The sequence below is a fragment of the Prorops nasuta genome, unplaced genomic scaffold, assembly GCF_024137725.1.
Source record: "Prorops nasuta isolate Cenicafe-Biocafe unplaced genomic scaffold, Cenicafe_Pnas_1.2 PNAS00032, whole genome shotgun sequence".
NCBI classification, from domain to species: domain Eukaryota; kingdom Metazoa; phylum Arthropoda; class Insecta; order Hymenoptera; family Bethylidae; genus Prorops; species Prorops nasuta.
The window spans coordinates 793,528-813,811 of NW_027116829.1; the positions used below are offsets into that span (position 1 = coordinate 793,528).

General features: G+C 36.0%; 3 protein-coding genes across 5 annotated transcripts in view; all 3 read left to right on the forward strand.

Annotated features, from left to right (window-relative positions):
* The window catches only part of Su(Tpl) (Suppressor of Triplolethal), a 50,013-nt gene extending 40,671 nt beyond the window's left edge, over positions 1-9,342 (forward strand). For both annotated transcript variants that reach the window (XM_066743191.1, XM_066743190.1), the window contains exon 11: positions 138-9,342. In XM_066743191.1, coding sequence (XP_066599288.1) covers positions 138-311 — 174 coding nt within the window. In that variant the 3' untranslated portion in view covers positions 312-9,342. The remainder of the gene's footprint in view (positions 1-137) is intronic.
* A 309-nt stretch (positions 9,343-9,651) lies between these two features.
* Positions 9,652-11,809, forward strand: LOC136783089 (uncharacterized). Its single transcript, XM_066742942.1, has 5 exons — positions 9,652-9,867; positions 9,968-10,177; positions 10,238-10,391; positions 10,457-10,557; positions 10,622-11,809. Exons 1-5 carry the CDS (start codon positions 9,844-9,846, stop codon positions 10,862-10,864), a joined length of 732 nt encoding a protein of 243 aa, XP_066599039.1. The 5' UTR covers positions 9,652-9,843; the 3' UTR covers positions 10,865-11,809.
* A 1,954-nt stretch (positions 11,810-13,763) lies between these two features.
* Positions 13,764-19,066, forward strand: IntS3 (integrator complex subunit 3). Of its 2 annotated transcripts, none has more exons than XM_066743147.1 (9): positions 13,764-14,088; positions 14,387-15,547; positions 16,267-16,462; positions 16,720-16,885; positions 16,970-17,515; positions 17,593-17,686; positions 17,820-18,187; positions 18,265-18,844; positions 18,928-19,066. In XM_066743147.1, the coding sequence occupies exons 1-9, from the start codon at positions 14,014-14,016 to the stop codon at positions 19,000-19,002; spliced, it is 3,261 nt and encodes a 1,086-aa protein (XP_066599244.1). In that variant the 5' UTR covers positions 13,764-14,013; the 3' UTR covers positions 19,003-19,066. The 2 variants fall into 2 exon arrangements, with proteins under 2 accessions (XP_066599244.1, XP_066599245.1); XM_066743148.1 differs by having other exon boundaries at positions 16,747-16,885.
* The last annotated feature ends 1,218 nt before the right edge of the window (positions 19,067-20,284 follow it).

The following is a 20,284-nucleotide window of genomic DNA, read 5'->3' on the forward strand; positions in this document are numbered from 1 at the left end:
TTTGTCCACGGCACAGTGTAATTCAATTTTGTGCAAAAGCTCCTCTCCTATACTTACTATATGTACGTACTTGTATAATGATCAGTAGAGTGAGACAGTTTGTGTGGTACTAAAGCCTTCGTCTCTTTCGTTTGCAGGCAATAAAGCAACTAATTTTAGCGGAATATATCAAGACGAAAAACGATCCGCTGCATCAGAAGAATAAGTCCCGGTTTCAATTTTTGCACGCTAAATTGGGTCATATAAAACGTTTGGTCGTAGATTACGACGCGAAGCATAACATTGGCATGGCCATCAATAGCAACAACTGACACAAACTGAAAAGGCCGCCTTTTTTCCCCCCTCTCTTCCACGTTTTAACCGAGATGCTCATAAAGAGCTTGCGCTTCCTCGGCAAGCTCCAAGGCTGATCTTATACATGGTACGCCGCATGGTTCCCGGAATGATTCAATCGTCAGAAAAATAGTCAGAACCCGCGAGCCGGTACCAATAGCTGATAGCGCTCCTCGTCATATTGACAATCGCTAAGAATTTTAGAAAGAGAGAGAGAGAGAGAGAGAGAGAGAGAGAGAGAGAGAGAGAGAGAATCCTCGCTCCCCACAAATGAGCTTCTTAAGCAAGTTGAGAGAGACTAAGATTGGAAAATCTACAAGATTGCGTGTATTGTTTGCAGTGAGGGAGAAGCTTCAGGGCCATTTTACGATCGTTTAGCTCAAATGTTGAATGCTTGTTGAAGATGTAGAACATTATTGAAGACTGTTATCGACGATCGTGATTAGAAAATGAAGATTTCGAGGCACGAATCAAAGTCCTTGCATGCGATTCTGCGACTTCCAAAGTGCTCTTGGAGAATTTGTTACGGACTGCACTGGGAAAGAGATTGGCTCTGTTCAAAGTTAATTACCAAATGTGTCGTCCAGATGAAGAGTCTGTAGTTTCATGGTAAGCAAAGCGCACGAGAGGGTCCAAAAGTGGTTTAGCGAGGGTTTTTATCACGTGCCACACGTCACACGGGGAGCATTAGAGCATTTTTCCTCTTTCCGTTGAAGGGAAGCGAGGAAGAGAGCGCGCAGACTTTGGCGAGAAAACTAGGTTGCTCACGTACGTTTCATCCGAGTATCCCTGGCAAGAGTAGAGAAAGAGAGAGAATACTTTTTTAATCAATTTTAGACTCCCGTCTTCTGAATGGAATTAATGTAGCGATCAGGCAATGCCAACTTATTACCATTTCGAATATCATATATATATATATATATATATATATATATACACATAATTATACCAATGTATAAATGTAGAATTTTATAGTTGCAAAGTACTTGTACGCTTAAATTTATCAACTTCAGATAGCAGAATTTCGCTGCTTATCACATTGTATATTATAAATTTGTCGTGTCTTTATTGCATTTGGCGGTTTTACTTTAAGAGAGATAAATGCACAGATAACCAATCATTTTTAAATAATTTTGGCCAAGCTCGCTACGCGTTGCGATAGTCAAATACTTTGATTGATCATCGCGCATCTCGTGGAAACAAAGTGCTAATTTAAGTCTTGATAGAAGTGCGTCAACTCTGTTAAGGTGAAGGAAAAATTGACAATTCTTTGTACGATTGAGCATTTTTACTATCTAACTACATTAGAGCGTTCTCAAAATATTGTTTTCCAACCGCTCATTCAAAGTTTTTATTATGGATAGTGTTTTAATTTATTGATTGAGAAATATCATTGATTGATATAATATATTTTAGTAGCTAGTTTTTACTTATACTTTTCGAAACATAATAACTTTGCATGATGTAAAGATAAAAGCATTGAAAAAAAAGAAAAAAAAGCAAATACAATTTCAAAATAATATTTATAAACAATTATTAACCAACGTCGACAACATTTTCAAGTGTCATCAGCAATTTCATCATTATAGCTTGTTGTTCACAAAACATCATCAATGTGTATATTACTAGAGTAGCTATATTAATTTTATAACCATTATTAATATTATTATATTATTGTTCTGACAATTGAATGCAGCAGGCACGCGCTGCTACGTGTTGAAATTTGTAAATTTATAAAATTTATTAAATTAATTAAATCAATAGATAAATTGTAATCACATAGGTTTATCGATCTATTTACTCTTATTGGAGAATCTTCTTGTGGAAGAAAGTGCCAAGTACTCGTTTTGGTTTCGACGAGAAATCGTAAATGCACAGCCATAATCGAGATATCACTCAACCATTGCTGAATTAATTGCAGTAAATTCTAAATTATATAGTGGAAAGCCTTGAATGTGATATACGTCCAAAAGAATTCTACGCACAATATTATAGCTGGCATGTAACGCGAAAGTCAGTAAGCCAAATGTGAAAATTGATATTTGTATGTTTGCAATATTACAAAATTCTTAGCACCGACGAGTAACTTTGAATTCTTGTTATTTAGTACGTATTAGAATATTAGAGCCAATGTTTAAGTGAGTTTTAAACTTTGAAATACCACATTAAACCGTCCTTTATGTTTCTATTAATAAGCTTTTCGAAAGTCTTGCAATATTTCGAAATTTTACAATGAAACCCGGCCTAAGGTACTACTACGATTGCTTATAAAACTTTGCATTGTTTTAACGAATGTATTTGTGATCTTATTTTTTATTTATTTTGTCGGTTTAATCTCCACTAAGACTATTGATCCTAACACGGGAGTGTTTTTAATGTCTTGTAAACAGGAACTGTTATCGGTGTGGTACTTTATCAATTCTAATAAGTACCTTTCGATATTCCTTGAAAAATAGTTCCTCTTTTAGTTCCCTGTGAGGGATATCGTAAATTATCTCCGTATTCCTCTTAGTTCAAGTAGTTGAGTTTTTTTTTTTATTAAATATTTTTACCTATCGAACTGGTCGTAAAGGCACGAGAAGCCAGAAATATTTCAAATGTTTCTCTTGTTACAGAATAATGCCGAAAACTTGTGACTTTCTAAATTCTTTTAGTTTGAATGTATATAAGTGCTCGTTTGTAATCCCTTAACTGCCGGGGTCAAAGAGTTGGCCAAGTGCAGACACAAAGATCTTTGGCACTGGCAATTAAGGATTTAATCGTTTTATCGAATTTTTACCCCTATGCATTTTATGTGTGTAAATAATGCAACCTTTAATTTAAGAATGTTAGTCGAAAATCCCGGAAAATGTATTAATATCTTTAATTTTAGAAGAATAACAATTGTACGATTTCTTTACGACATATCGTAAATGAAAAAAGAGAAATGGTACAATGTTGAATGAAGTGTAATAAACATATTAAAATTATACTGGTTTAATAAGGTTTGGTTTTATATTAATAGAGGGAACTCCAAAACAATTAAGCTATGAATGAAAGAGAAATCGATGCAACCTGTGCTCTTCCTTGTGTATCAATAAAACAGAAAGAATTTGGCAATAAGTTCTCACTCGTAACAATACAGAATCAAAGCCTTAAGTAAACCTATAAAAAAAAAAAAAGAAAAAGAGAGAAAGAAAGAAAAAAAATCAAATCAAAAGAGCGGTCGAAAAGATGACTCGGTAAAAATCAAAATTTTAGACTTATAAGAAAATTAATCTTACCAAATATACTGAAATAAACACCGCTGGAGACAGTCTTATAACGTAGTGAGATTTTCTGCTATGATATTCTATTTTCTTTCATTGTTTCGCAACGTCGCAGTACAACTCTTTTCTCAAAATGCTTTTATTTATTTAACCCCTTCGTTATTAAGGCGAAAATCAAAACCAAACACTTTTGAGGAAAATAATCGCTTCTAGAAAGGTTGGATAAGTGTAGCAAAAACAAACAATTCATAAAAAGTATGCAGAATGTAACAATCAAAGTATTGAATGATCGCAATTAAAGAAGAAAAGAATTAAGAAGAAGAAGATAGAATTATTTATATTAGAAATTATGGGTTGATGTTAGAAGAAACGTATCAAGAGCGTCTTTGTATCTAAATATAGAAATGCTAAATACTGCCCGTTCTAATCTCAATTTGAAAAATGAAATAATTCCATTGTAGAAGACTTTTAACAAATTTGATATATTATGTAGCATATTACTATATTCATCTCTCTTGCTCTCTTGTCCTCGGAAAGCAGAAAAGAAAAGTTAAAGTGCCAATTGTAGGAAAGGGAGAATAAAGGATTAAAGCAACCGCAAAGAAATATAAACACGTAGTTGGTAAAATAAGCACAATTTGGTAGCTACTCGTCGTTGTAATTCTCTATGTCACTTATCTCAGAAAAATTCTCTACCCAAAAGATCCCCATCTTTTGGAGCGAGAGGAGAACTTTTTAGACTGTAGTCTTTCGATATTTTATTGAGCAAACTTCCGAATTATGTCAGTCTACCCGTACCATTTAGGTCACGTCCTAACGTTTCAGTTGCTCGAGGAAAGTAATTAGTAAGCTCCAGTTATCTCACTCTTTACTACATTATAACATACTATAATCAAACTTAGTAGTCGTAGACAAATTGCCACGAGTCATTAATGATTTTCCTCGAAAACCGAACAACCGATTGTACACATGGAATTTGACATTTTCGATTATAGTTAAGCGACGTATGTATCTCAGAGAGTTAAACTCAAAGAAATTGATCGTGAGTAAAATAAGTAGTTGGGCTTAGTGAAACTGATAGAAAGCTCTCGAGAAATTTCAAGCGATATTAATGTGATTGTTGGATTCCAATCGATATTTCCGGTCAGCTTCCATTTATACGCGAGGGAAAGCTATTTTAAACACTCAGCGCGGCGCATATTAATCCATACGAATGAAGTGCATTAAGTAGTTAATTAATGGGTGTAGGGATTGTACGAGAAGAGCATTGTACTTCACAAGTTTCTGTATTTATAAACCGTATTTATACTATAAAAGGACTCGGTGCGTTAAATTGGAATGCTAACAGAAATTCGATACAACTTTATAATCCTTCGCCATTGATTTTCCTCTCTTGTCATTCTGCCACGTTAACGAAGCATTTATCTCTGTATTTGATCATTCCTCGATACCGTGCTATTGTATGGTAGCTAGCGAAATTTCTGTAAAAAAAAAAGGAAAAAACAAGAATGAAAATGAAAAAAAAAAAAGAAAAACGATGCTCAACTTAGTAGCGCATTCTCACTCTGGATACACTAGTATTGCCCAAGAGGGATTCGGCCTATCGGACGTTTCGTAATTGAATTAATAATGCTGAATTTGATTAGTAACAGTAATTAGAGCTTTTTTATCGTTAAAGATGCCTCGATGAGATTGCCGATCCTAATTAGTTATATTTTTTAATTGGCTGGGAAAGAATGAAGCAGGAAAGTGAACGGCGAAGATGTTAAAGATGGGAGAAAAGCTAGCACGCGTGCTTGAGAATTGTTAATATTACTATTAATATCTTTTTTTGTTTTTCAATATTCGCGGAGGCGATTAATAGCGACAGAGAAGCGGAGCGAACGGAACATAATCTGCCCGTTATCCTGTAATACTATACTTTTTGACTGTGATGCTAGAAACTACATACTTGCGTGTGCAATTCACGCAGATACAATGATCAACAATAGCCTCTGCCATGCGAATTCAGCCTGGCTAACTCTGCGTTTACCGCTATATTTCTTATTATATCCGTGCTTTTTTCTTTTTATGTTTGACGCGAGCAATTTTTAATCATGTGTGTGAGAGAGTGAGAGTGAGAGAGAGAGAGAGAGAGACGACGACGACGACGACGACGACGACTTTAAAGCCGAGTCAAAATTAAAGACGCTATAGGTAGACGCGATTTAGACCCAGTCTGGGTCGAATGGAAGAAGACCAAGTGCAACTTTAGCTGATAAATTTACACATTCATTCCGCGTAACTGAATGAGCAGCTTGAGAGCGGTGAGGTCTTTATAACGAAAGAGAGAGAGAGAGAGAAAATGTACCATTGATTATCCTTGTAAATTGGATGCGAAGAGTTTTACTCCGTATAATTGTAGTAGAGCGTGCGATTTGCATTAATGGTCAGTCATGCAGCGAAGCAAGTTCACATTTCGGCCCAATGGAGTATAATATATATTAGAGTAGCAAAGCGAATGATCGAAAGTTGAGATAAATAGACTAATGAGGAATGTGTAAGGCCATGGCTGGAACTCATATCAAAAGTGTGTAAGAGAAAGAGAGTGCAGGTTTGGCCAAGCTCGCGCAAAGGTGGCCGCAGCTACGAAACTGAATGATGAATGAAATCCGAGGCAAAGATCGCGATCTTGTCTTTTGTTTAATTTTTAAGAAAGAGCCTCGCGTATACTCGGTTGACAGGGCGATCGATGGTGACTTAAGAGGCGCTAATTTAAGGCCTTAAACCACGTGGCCCCGTTTCAGGGTCCTTGAGAATCGTTGCCAGGAAACAGTGATGAAGTACGCTGCTCAGCCTTTTTTTCGTTACTTCGCAGGGTTTTCAACTCGAAATTGTGTAGGCATATCGTGTATAATGTATCCCCCCATCCCTATGTCCAAATCCTTCCCCCACTCATAACAAAAACCCTTCCATCCCTCCGTGACTCTTTTATCGATGACGACTGCATTGCTCCCCCTGACAAAGGCTCGTATATTCATTATATAGTTATATTTGCAATTATTACCTATATTCACTAATTAAAATATAGAAAGCGAAAAATAAGGATTTTAGAGAACGATGAATTTTATTGTTAGCGAGATTGTATACGCGGGTGGATGTTGTGCGATCGCGTGGAAGATCATCGATATTCCAGGGAGATCTAGGACAGAAAGAACCGGAAGTTGTAAGCAGTGAATTCGCAGTTTTCTCCCAGATATTCCCCAGCTGCTCGGCGTTACTCTCGCGTCGGAACGGGCTTGCACGAGAGGGAGAGCGCGCCCGCGCGCGTGCTGGAAGACCGATACCGCGAGGGAATGAACGATGAGAAAATAAGTCGAGAAAACTGTTCTCGAATTCGGATTCGATAGAACTTCCGGTTATACACCGTCCATTTCTCTCGTTTCTTGAGGGAGAGCAGGTGAGCCGGAAGACAGACTCAGAAGTCAGGGCTTTTCTTGGGACTTCCGGTTTACGGCTGCCCGATCTCTCGTTGTTTCTTTATATTAGCCTTCCTATTATTATATTGTTCTTCGGGTTTAGGTTTAGAGACGAAGCACACGGCCTGTTTAAAAGCGAGTGATTCCAGCTCTAATTCTTGTTTTGTTGTAATTGTGTAATTAATTTGTAATCGCGTCGCTTTAGTCGATTGTACCGAACGTTACCGAGACTCATTTAAGGCCAAAGTAATGCCAGTGAAGCCAAATGTTTAAATGCGTAGTGCATGCTTTCGGCGTTAAACAACTCTTCATGCGCTTAAACGACACACACACACACACACACACGCACGCACGCACGCACGCACACACCGAGACGTCTCTTCTTCTCTATCATTATTCTTATAATAATTATTATTATGCTCTATATTATATCATATTATTATTACAAATATTATTAAAAAAAAAAGTGTGTAATACCACGGTGTAGGGCTCTAAGCTTTCGATTAAGATAAATGCGTCATAATATGAAGGTTAATATATATTTACATATATATTTTATTGTAACAACATATGCGTGATTTATTGTTAATAATTTCTCTTAATTAAAGTGTTTCCTTTAAAGCGTTTGTTACACAGCGCAGGCTGGCTCGCGAGGCGAGATTATTTGTTCGGGAAGCGTGCCTCGGCGAGAAGAGGAGGATAGTGTAGTAATGGCGGAAAACATCAGGCGCGCTCTTCCCCCCCCCCCCCCCCCCCCCATCTACCATGTAAAGAATAATTCTCGCGAATATCCACGAATCGTGCTTAAGATGCCGCCGCGCTAGCGAGGCGAATTTGTTATTTGAAATTATCTTCCTTGAGACCGATTATGTTTCACGCGAGCTTCCGCCTCAATGCGTGCTTCTGTTTTATTCGAGTATTGTGCATGTTACACACGCAAAGGTACGTCTAGCGGGGAAAGCCAGGAAAAAAGGGAGAAAGATATAGAAAGCCGACAATTATACAAATACGACCACGACGAGTCGTTGACGACAATGCTGATGACAATGATTACGATTATTACAATGATAAAGATGACGAAGAATATTGTAACGATGATTAGGAGGATGATGATGTTTATGAGTAAAGTGCGTGTAAGAGAGAGGAGTATGTATAAAATGTATTTTAAGCGTAGATAAAAAGTTTTACACTTCTTACATTTACAGTAACGAATAAAAATATTAATATGGGTTGTGCATAAACACACTATACGCGTATTTTCGGGGCTTGCCGAACTAACGGAGAATCTTCGTGTACTTGCCTTCCGTCTTTTACGTCCAGCATGGCCTCCTGCTTTTTTGCAGAACCTGCAAGGGCTTCCCTGTCGAGCTATTCTTTGCGTTATTCTTACTACGCTCACAAGACTCTCGTGTCTCGAGCGTAGCTTATCGATAAACCAAACGCGTTCAGCAATAATTCTCAAGATTCTGCTTGACCCATTTATACTTTCTCTCGTCTTATTTTCTTTTATTTTTATTGACAATTAGGAAGCATTACGAAACTTGGTCGCACAGACTGAAATTTATCTTAAAAGAGACTCTGAGCTATGCTCTCTGTTAAAATTTTTCCTTTGGCTGAACGACTTTTGTTATATATTTATTAACTGTCACTTTTTTCATTGTTGTCCTCGGCAGTATTTATGATGTAGTCTTTTTACCCTTCAATCGATTCTCATAAATTGTTTGTTCTTGTTATCGTTTGTCATTATAAGGTATAGTGGGAGTGTGCCTCGGCAAGGAAGCTCGCGATTAAAAGGTTTTAGCAGGAAGACTTCCGGAATCATCCATGATTTCCGTCCCATTTGGGCAATAAAACTCGATGAATCTTTCTCTCTGTCCTTTCGTAAATCTTCAATGATTTTCGAAACTGTCCGCGAATCAGCAAAGTCTTTCTCCTGCCTGAAAAGCATGTACGCGCGTTACATCTGGTGTTACCGTAGTTTTTCACTTCCGGTTACGGGCCATCCTCTTGCTCGATAAAACGCACAAGCAAGTTTTGCGAGATTCTCCGCTCCGAGATACTCCTATCCAACGGGAAAAAAGATATTAAATCAGTCGCTGCGTCGGCTATAATTCAGAGTATATTTATTTGAAAGACTTGCCAATTTCGTTGCGCAATACGCCAAGTGGATTTAAAGGAGAAGAGCTGAGAAACTAAAATTGATGCGGAAGGAGTTTTATAGACTATGGATAACGAATGGGTTGCATAGCTATTTGACAAGTTTCACGAGATATTGATGTATATATTTTAAGTTTGTATTATAACTCCCTCTACTTAATTTGTATGAAATGGAGAATATCATTAAAATGATGACGAAATATCAAGTAAATCGTTTTTCTTTTCTTTTAGATTTATATAAGCTCTCTTTTTGTATCATAATTCATCGTTTGGTTAATGTTTGTTAAAAGCAATTAGAAAAATACTTTATTGGATTATTTTTAATAGACACGCTCTTTGAAAAAATACTTTAATATTATTGTTAAAAATAATATTTCGTAAATATATGGGCACTGTGCGCAAACTAACCAATTTCGTTTCTGCGCACACAGTAATGTACATACTTGCCGGTCGAATGTACCTTTTACGTATCGTCTGCTTTTTGCTTTGTTGATTTGATATATTTGAGGTATTTGAGTCAGGTAGAGGTAGAGTCCCGAGGTTTTTTAAACCTCTAGGTAGTTTAGACAGTAAAATAGTTATGTAATTTTTGCTTCATTTTATTAAATGTAACACAACTTCCTTCATCCAGAAAACCCATTGGAAATATGACAAGTACACGGGAAACCGAAGTAAGAGCTACTCAGTACAATTTTTTTATCTAACCTAAAGTCTAAACAGTGTTTTTACTTTACTCCACTAATTTAACACCAATATTACAATTTTTAATAGATTCAGAACCTGAAAGAGCAAGGAAACACTTGTGTCAGAGAAGAGAAATATGAAGAAGCCATGTTTCATTATACTCATGCCATTAAGCTCGATCCACAAAATTTTTCTTTGTACAGTAATAGATCATTTGTATTTTTAAAAATGCAACAATTTCATTTGGCTATGATGGATGCTTTAATGACCATACAATTGAAACCAGATTGGACAAAGGTTAGCATTTGTATAATATTGTACATATAACTATCTCCATAATGACAAAATGCTTTTTAGGGTTATTTCAGGAAAGCAGAAGTTGAAGCACAGACTTTTCACTTTCAAGAAGCCCTTCAGTCTTATAATAAAGCACTGTCTTTGCAACCAAATGATCCTAGCATATTGCAAGCTATGCATAGGGCTTCCAGATCTCTTCTTAAGGATGAAAGAGGTATATATTATCTATTTAGCAAGAATGCAAAGGAAACTATATTATTTTTATTATACTTTTGCCAGCCGATCAACAAATCCCTTGGCTGGGAGCAGGCGTTGGCATTATTCTTGGGGTCATAGTAGTAATTTCGGACTATGTATTTGCAAGTAAACCTACTTTAACGGTAAGATCTCAGACTTAGTAATTTTCAGTTTTAAGATAACTAAACGTTTTAAGAAATGTTTTAGCATCCACTCTTAATGGCATTGATGACAATGTCAGTGGCTATGATAGGATTTGGCATTGCAAAAGGTTTCCGCTATTTTGTAAAATGCCAGAGAAAATCTTTGTTAGAACCACCTGTAGATCTTTATGATGAGAACAAAGAGGAATCAAATAATGCAGATCCTGAGAAAAGTACTGAGAAAGAAAGACATCCTAAATATAGTAAAGCTCAAGCTAGGCAGAGGTTCAAGAGAGGAAAGTCATAGCAAATCAAACAAGAATATGTAAATTATTGGTTTTTATCGAATTGACTGAAATTGAGATACCATAAAAAATTATTATCAAGTGCCCCCTTTTTCTCCCACTACAAATTAATTTATGTAAATGAACAAACATTATATTTAATTTAATGTATTTTACAGAAATTTTTAGAAAGAGAGGAGTATTTATATATTATTTATAAATTTGGCAAATGAAGTAGAGCTTTTAATTACACAGTTTTAATATTTCATGGTATAATTCTATATCAGGAGTTAACAGTTTCTAACTGTAAATTTTTTAAGCTTCAAATTGAAGCAAAGTAAGATTGTACTTTCCTATACAATTACCATATAACATATTTTACATTTTATACTTTTACATAGTGAATATGTACTAATTAGAAAGTATGAGTAAATTAATTAAATTTGCCTTCATAACTTTTAAACAACGAAATTCGTATTTTCGTTTACAGCAGTTTCTCAATTCACCTCTTCTTCCAGCACTTATACTATTTAATATACATAGAAATTCAACATTTTCAGCCTTACGAAATTTGTAGAAACATTTTTAACTGTTCATTGTGTGAAAAAAGAGGTAATCGATGTTACCTTTACATGAGCGGCTTCTTACATGTACGTTTACGCGGACAATTTATCATTCCGTTCTACAAGATTTTCAATGATAAGTCCAAGTTTTACAATAAATTTTATTTAAAGAATGAAACTACAAAGATGTGTGTGTGTGTGTGATTAAACATATGGTGACAAGGTAGTCACTGTTCATATTTTCCCTATTACATATTGGACATATGCCAAGTGTTTAAGGCTCGCTGAGCCATAGATTATCGACTGCTCGTCAAATAAGTTCAAGTTACATAGTTTAACTTTATACGTATCTTAAAATATTTCCAGCGTCGTCTATTTCAATAAATGACAAATGAAATACACAAAGCTCGATTTAGTCATTTAATCTACTGTCAGACAAATTGATAAAACAACAAATATCAATTCAATTTTTATTAGTTTTATAAACAAAGAACTTCCTAAAGTATCCTAATTTGCAGTTGGAAATTAGCTAAAAACAAATGATTAGCCAATTTTCTTAATAACGGACTAATATGATGAGTGTATCATAAAATATTTAAAAAATCAATAAAATTGTTCTTACATAATGCTAAATACGCAAGGAAAATTAATCGTTATAAAATTGAAAAACACATTAAACATGAAATATACAAGCACTATTTATAAAAGAATTAAAATGAAATGTAACTTGGTACTAATATTTTGTTTGTTTTTATGTATAATGATTGCGTTAAGCCACGGTGTTAAGCGGATACTTGCTCACTTATTTTTTGACGCATGCGTTCATCAATTCTCGCAAAGTTGCAAGAGTATGTAGCTGTAATAATTGTGCCATTTTTGGCACCTCTTTCACCTGCTCATAAACTTTTGTTCTGGTATCATTTCAATAATAAGCAACGCAAGGGCTTCCAAAGCAATGCAACCTGTTCAATTTCTACTTGCATCGACATGGGACCAAAAAATTCTTTGTCTTTAACTTTATTTACAAATAACTAAAATATCACTACAGTGTCTAAAGCGTTATTTATCAATTTTTGATTCTATTCCATCAAAAAGCAATTGGAAACAATCACTCATAATTTTTCTTAACTTTTGCTCTATACAGTAATAGATTTTCTTATATTAAATAAAATGTTTTTCGTGTATAATTTGTAACGATATTGTCAAATGTGACTAAGCGGTATAGAATTTTGCCAGCAAATAGTCTAAAATAACACGACACGTTTCTCTCTATCACGAACACTGGCGACTGCGATAATAATAAGTTACTAGTTTACTACGACTCTACGAACTTCAATATCTTCAATCAGTCCATCATTCTCAGGAAAACATATATGAAGTTATGGATATGCTCAGTGAATGGAAGAATCGCAGATTTGGGATGTAGCGCGACTATGGCAAAAAAGATTTTAATAGTATCAACTGTAATGCTTTGCAATTTTTTAATAGAATATGAATTCACTCTTTTGGGGTTAGGTTAACTCGCGCTTCATAAGTCCGTATATTCAGAAGGACAAAATTTTGTAGCTTTTGCTTTTGCAGACTTCTAGCGTTGATTAAAATGACGTGAAAGTCCCAGGACTTTAAGAGAGAAAAATTGGCGAAGTGCCTTGTGCGAAAAGCATCGTTGAGAACACTTGGTGCCCCGTGCGATACGCGAAAGCGCCCAAAAAGCGCTTGCGCTGTATTCCCACTATTCCCCCCAGGATCGTACTTATTCAAAAACTACATGATTCTACCAACTATCGTAACAAAAACTTGGGAGATTGATGTACTAGATAAACTCTTTCTTTATCATTTCATCACTCTAACCTCCATTAATTTCTTAAGAACATAACCTCAAATATATGAAATATTCTTTCTCTTATAAATACTTGATATCTCATAGGTTTTTTCGTAATAGAGGAATAAGAGCCTCTTGTAGTTTATTAGAAAACAGAGAGCTATAAAGGGAACGCGCTGTTTGAGATTATTTGCCTTAACGGGGGGAGAAAGATGGATGTGGTAAATAGTTTTGAATGGCTTATCAGCTTATGCCTAATAAGGGTATAATAATGATGATGTCAGATGAAGTATTAGTGGCGAATCTCCGTCAGGCGGATACGCTCCTGGCTGGAGAGAGCACTACTTTTGTCGGGCTCCCCACCAGGAGTCAACGGTGTGTACGGTGTGTACGGGCTGGTAGCCTCGGATTGGCTAGAACACGGTGAACAAGGAGTGGGGCCAGCGCGTCAGGAAGCCTCTGGCTCGACGGGAAGGGAAGGGAATCCTCGGAAACCTCGAGGTAGAGGAGTAGAGACGCATGTATCAATGCGCAATCGCATCGGGACGGTTCACGGAGTCGGGGCCAAAGCCGGGGAGGTCCGAACCGAGCGAAAGACGAGGAATAAACAGAATAGAGTGAGCGCGCTAGGTGGGGGTAAGGAGAGAGAAAGAGAGAGAAGGAATTGGTGAGACGATCACGATGCACGGAGGCGAGCACAAGCGACCAGAGGCACAGGGCTGAGGGCTGAGGGCTCGACAGCGCCTGAAACGTCTTTTACGGGCTAACCAAGCACCATTCAGCTACCATGGAGCAGAACAAGACTCCCGCATTTCGTCTCCTCAACACGACCTGCATCGAGAATAAGGACGACTTGGAGGAGGTAACATAAATATTTCAAATAGTTCCTGGATACGTATCGAGGTACGAGCCTTTCCGCCATTGTTGCGACGGCCGCGCACGTCGCAACCCGGACGGCGCCACTCGTACCCCACGCTTTAAAGCGCCAAATTTAAAAATTTCAGTTTCAATTCCATCCAATGCTTGTTGCATTTTTTTTTTTTAAGAATTTTTTTGCTTTTCCCATCGGAAGAGCTGTTACTCCCTCCTATTTTTTACTTAGTTTTTGCATGTCGTTATAATTAACGAGCGTTTTTATCAGTTTATCGCAATTGTTTCAGAAATTTGAAAGGTGTTACGTTGTGCTTCAAAACCTGACTGCAGGTCTGTCGGAGAAGGAAGCTCATGACACACTGAACAATGCAGTTTGCAAGGATAAAACTCACGAAGAGGTCTCTTTAGGGCTGTTAGTGATCATTTTGACCGATCCGCCAAATGCTACCAAGAGCTACAGAGACTTGACTTTAATTACACGAGATGGTTTAGCAATTGTGTTAGGTCATCTTAATCAACTTGTGTTAGAAAGATATCTGAGACTGAACGATGTCACGAGAAATCAACTTCTTTGGTTACTCAGAGAAATGATAAGAACTAGTGTAGCTAATGTAGACAACCTATGCTTAAGTTTGTTAAGACATGCTGCTGGTGGAGATATATCTTCAAGAAATCTGTTTTTAGTCGATGCTCTCTTAGAGATTTTCCAAGAGAACAGAGCATGGCTAGACAAATTTCCTTTGTTAATAGCATCTATTATATATACGTATTTACGATTAATAGAAGACCATAATGGTCCACATTTGGCCAGTCTTCGACAAAAAGAAGTTGCCTTCACAGTCTCCTTAATAAGAGAAAAAATGGTGGATTGTTTAGTCATTGGCAGAGACTTAGTGCGTTTGTTACAGAATGTAGCAAGAATACCAGAGTTTGAAGCTTTGTGGAAAGATATGCTATTAAGTCCCAAATCTTTATGTCCAAATTTTAGTGGAGTATTGCAGCTGCTTCAGACCAGGACATCCAGAAGGTTTTTACAATCTAGACTTACGCCAGACATGGAGAGAAAATTGGTTTTTTTAACAAGCCAAGTACGTTTTGGAAATCACAAAAGATACCAAGACTGGTTTCAAAGACAGTACTTGGCCACACCTGAGTCACAATCGTTAAGATGTGATCTTATAAGATTTATAGTTGGTGTAATTCATCCAACAAATGAATTATTATGTTCTGATATTATTCCCCGCTGGGCAGTAATAGGATGGCTATTTACTACATGTACATCAACCATTGCTGCTAGCAATGCAAAATTAGCATTATTTTATGATTGGCTTTTTTTTGAGCCTGAGAAAGACAACATAATGAATATTGAGCCTGCAATTCTAGTTATGCACAACTCAATGAGATCTCATCCCCCAGTCACTGCCACTCTTTTGGATTTCTTATGTAGAGTAAGGATATTAGTAGACCCATTAATCCTTTAACATCACTAAGACGCTCTTGGCATGTACTCTATTCTACGTGGTCGTTCACCGTTGAAACGTCCATTAAAGAATTGAAGTCAAATTACGAAAGTCGTTATATATGCTTTTTTTTGCATATTATTTATCGCAATTACAATTTCGAAAAGAATTAAAAAAGTCTGATTATTTATTATTTTGATGAAACAAATTGATTTGTCTAAAACATTGTCTAATTTTTTAACAACGATCCTATTAGCTTTGGAAGTCATATATAAGTTAAATGTCGATTGTTAAAACTTTGCTTGAATTACAAAATTAAAAAAAAATTCATTTGCAGTTTTACCATTATATTGCAGACGTAATAATAGAGAAAAAATAATGTACATATTTGGAAAGTACAACTATTGCGGGAATGCAGTATTCGCGTCCCTTATACATTTTTGAGATAGTGCGATAAATGTTTTCGAATTGTTTTGCAAAAGCATAATAGAAAAGTAGGATTTTTGTGAAATTTAAATTACGACATCTGAAGGAGGAAGATCGCGAAAATTGTGGATAAAGTACTGATAAATTTTTTTAGGGGAGTTTTTGTGATGAGTACTTAGGTAGTGAAGTGTATGTGCCAGACACGTCTTAATCTCGTTAAAGGAATAAATTTTATATAAACATTGTTTTATTTTATTACTAATCATTATCTATTATTTCAGATAATACCTAACTTTTATCCCGCACTAACCGATAAAGTAAGAAATGGTATTTTCTCGTCGTTAAGGCAAATTCTAGAAAAACGAGTGTTACCTAGTTTGTATCCTCTATTTGATAGTCCCAAACTGGATCGAGAGCTTCGTGGAAAAATCAGGGAAACATTCAAAGAATTCTGTTTACCTCCAAATACAGATCCTGGTATATAAAAAAAATATATTACATGCTTTAATAGATTATTCTGATATTTCTGCACATATAATAACGATAATTTAATAACATAAATTAATACGTCAGTTCAAACAGTTTAACGAAATTTAATACAAATTAAATTAACCAATTCTGTTCTGTCTCAAACACGCACTTCCTTATTATCATTTATACTACTGTCTTGTAAACACAAAGCTTTCAACACCATCAGGGCTTACTAACTTTGGTTTTCGCATAATGTTCTTAAGCAGGCATTAAGGTTCCGATATATTCAGGTAAAATGGAAGATCTTAACAAGGACCCCAGTCCAGGGCTTATGCTGGATAATGCTCCTAGCACAGTTGTAGAAAATAACCATGTCGCTCCGGATACAGAACCAACATTCAGCGACGAAGAGGACGAGATACCATTGAGGTGAAGTATTACAAGAGTAATACTCATTTTTCAGATTCTATTTAATTACGAGCTTCTTTAAAATTGATTCAGTTCGCTTTTCAGGATAGTAACCAAGACCGAAGATGAGGATGATGAAGACGTGCCCTTGGCTAATGTCAAGTTAAAGAATGATCAGAAAAATTCAAACTGTGTAACTAAGAAGGATGATATTGCAACGCAGTTAAATCTCATTTTAGAGCCTGAGGAGCTCAAGACTGCGGTAGAAAGTTTACATCTCGAAACGGATAATGAGGTGAAGTGTCAAACAATGGAAAGGATAGTACAAATGGTTGTGGAAGACGAGATAGACTCAGAAACGATACCCGCATTAGCTACTTGCATATCTAGTATATTATCTTCGCAAATCACCGCACAGATATTTCCCGCAGACAATTTGAACGAGGAAGCCTTAGCAGATAGCATAAGTACACCACTATTCGTAATGTTCCGAAATCAATTTCAATTATGTAAAGAGGAAGATAATAGAAGAAAGCTCTTAGCTCGAGTCTTAGCAGAACTGCAATCAATTCAACCAAGGATAGGCTATTTGTTATTATATTTTTTAAAAATTTGGGGACGCGAAGAAGAAAAGCGAGAGGGTGAACCAAGGTAAATTTAATACTCTAATAACAATTGTAGATATATCCATATCAGTTATATATTTATCCGTGACTTATTTATCACAGTAGCGTGATGAAAGATGTCAAGGCGTATGTGTACAAAGATTTCTGCGCGCAACGGGAGAAAAAGCTGGATGCCTGTCTAGTGGCTGATCTTAAAGTGAGTTTTCCAATTCTATTTAAATACATGTACGTATTATAAGTGCGTTTTACATATGTGCAAAATAATTAGGGTAATTACGTAAGATTAAGAACATGTGGATGCCGCCTTTAACATTTTGTTCTAATTTTAGTTATGCCACGAGGATAATATATTTATGCTGTGTTACTTGGTGCCTGATGTATACACCGAATTCCAAAATGTCGCCCTTGGCAATGCTCAGCTCTTACATTTGGTTGTGTCCACAGTGGATTCGTGTCAATTGCAAGAGCTTGTCTGCCAAATTATGCAGGGCCACTTGAAGATGCTAAAGAAGGAATCCTTTACGTCGCTGTTGAATGCAAGTTTGAATTGGGAAACATTTGAACAATATTGCTTCTGGCAGCTTATATTCGCCCACGATTTTCCCATTGATTATGTATTGCCAGTGCTGCCGAAATTACAGTTTCGGGATCATGCTGAAGCACTTACTTCCATCCTGTTCATGTTGAAACAAGAAAAGTAAGTAACTTGCTGAGCCTGATTTAATTTTAATATTTTGTGCACTGCTCCGATTAATTGTATAATGAATTTTTAAGGCCAACATTGGAACTTTTGCGACCATTACTAACAAGACAAAATGTAGATGGTGATATGTTTGTCGTAGCAGCGTTGCGTTATTGGTGCAAGGATTACGAAGAAAAATTAGGAGAGCTTTTGGCAAATCTTTTAAGTACACGGTATCCCGCAACGAGTCCTAATAAGCGAAAACGAACGTCAGCAAAGCAGAATCAACAATCTGGATCACCAACTGGAGAGCAGGTGTTGGGTCATTTGGATCAATTGCGACAGCATTGTATGTCTTCGGCGGAGCTTCAGTTGTACCAATCAGAAGGAATGCAACGAGCTTTGCAGCAAGCTCAAGCGGCTAGCAGTGATTCCTTGAGGAAAAGCTATGGAGATTTGTTCGCACTGGCGGAAATTAATGAGGAAAACGAACCACCAACTCCCCCGCCGGCAAGTTCTGTACGAAAACATACTGCATCTTCTGGTGGTCCAGGGGGAGGAAGCGGTGCCAAAGGAGGGCACAGAAAAGCCACAGCAAATACTAGAGAGAGCTCTACTTCCAAACGAGCGACAATACAACGGTTTCATGATAATACCTACTGGGACAGCGAGGTCAGTCTTATTCCTTGCTTTTATCAATATACGAGGAAAATCTATAAGCGAATTATCGATGTAACATTCATAATATTTTTTAGGAAGATGAAATCGTAATTCCTAGACAGGCAAGGAAGAGAAAAAAAAATAACCCTGTGGGCTCGGACAGCGACTGACCACCTAGTGTCTTCAAACGTCACATGAACCATGTTAAGTGTGTGCAAAGAGCTAAATTAGTGCTTAGAACAATAAGAATATGAAAAAATATAAATAGATTGGTTTAGTGCAACTTGTAAATATAAATGTTAAGATCAAATGCGAAACGGCATTGACATGAGTTTTTACATGTTTCGCAGCCTCGTGATTTGCAGTGTTGCCAGATTTGTAAGTAGATAATTAATATCTGATTAATATTATATTTTAACGACTCACGAGTCAAAAAGTCTGTGTTCTTTGTCAAATATTGTGCATAGAGCATATTGATACAAAAATCACCGTATTTATTTAAAATAAAAATCATTAGCTGTTGGTATCGATTAATAACTCTTACTTTTACAATCATTGAAACATAATTATAATTCTAAATAATATAATAACAGCTTATTATAATTTTATAACATAATTTCTTTTTTAATTATGTTATGTGAATATTATAATTATGTTGCGCGCGTACGCGTTTCCAGATTGGGCTGTGAATAAAGATACTTTTCAAATGAAATTGCATCAATATTGGACAACTTAAGAGCCAGTGCTGTAAAAGCGAGAAGAGAACATTTGCTTTTTTATACTTTATTCCGGCTCTCATAAAGATACGATTGTATCAAATTCTACTACCACTAATGATTTAATCGTTTTCGTAATAGAAGATGTATAGTACATTATTATATATAACTGAATTACGAATTTTCTTTGCTTCTTAAGAACTCATTAATGAAATTATTTAATAAAAGAGAATAAAGCGTTTGACATTGGAGCACTAAGCAAAAAATTACGAGTCCTTGTTTATTAAAATTGTAAACGCAGTTTGTACGAATCGTTGATAGCTTTGTACTAGGATTAAGCGCCTTCTATGGGGATTAAAGAACGTTAGCAACCGTCTTTCCCTTCAAGAAGCGTACAGTTTTACGACCAAATGTATTCAGTTCTCGTGCTTGCTAAAAAGCCAATCATCATTTTTGGGACATTAACATTTTTATACTGTGTACAACGAAAGACTGTGAAACTCATTTTAATCAAACATATTTTAATTTCCTACAATATAAAATTCAATATTGGACAGTTTGCATTATATGTAGTCGATTCTTACCACACAACATAGAAATTTTAGACAGCTTTCCAAGTACAAGTCCCAAGCTGCTTTATAGATTAAAATAAAAACGTGAATCGGCATTATTCATTACAATGTACATTTCTTGTAAAATCAATTAACATTAAAGTATGAACCTATGTTATGTATTT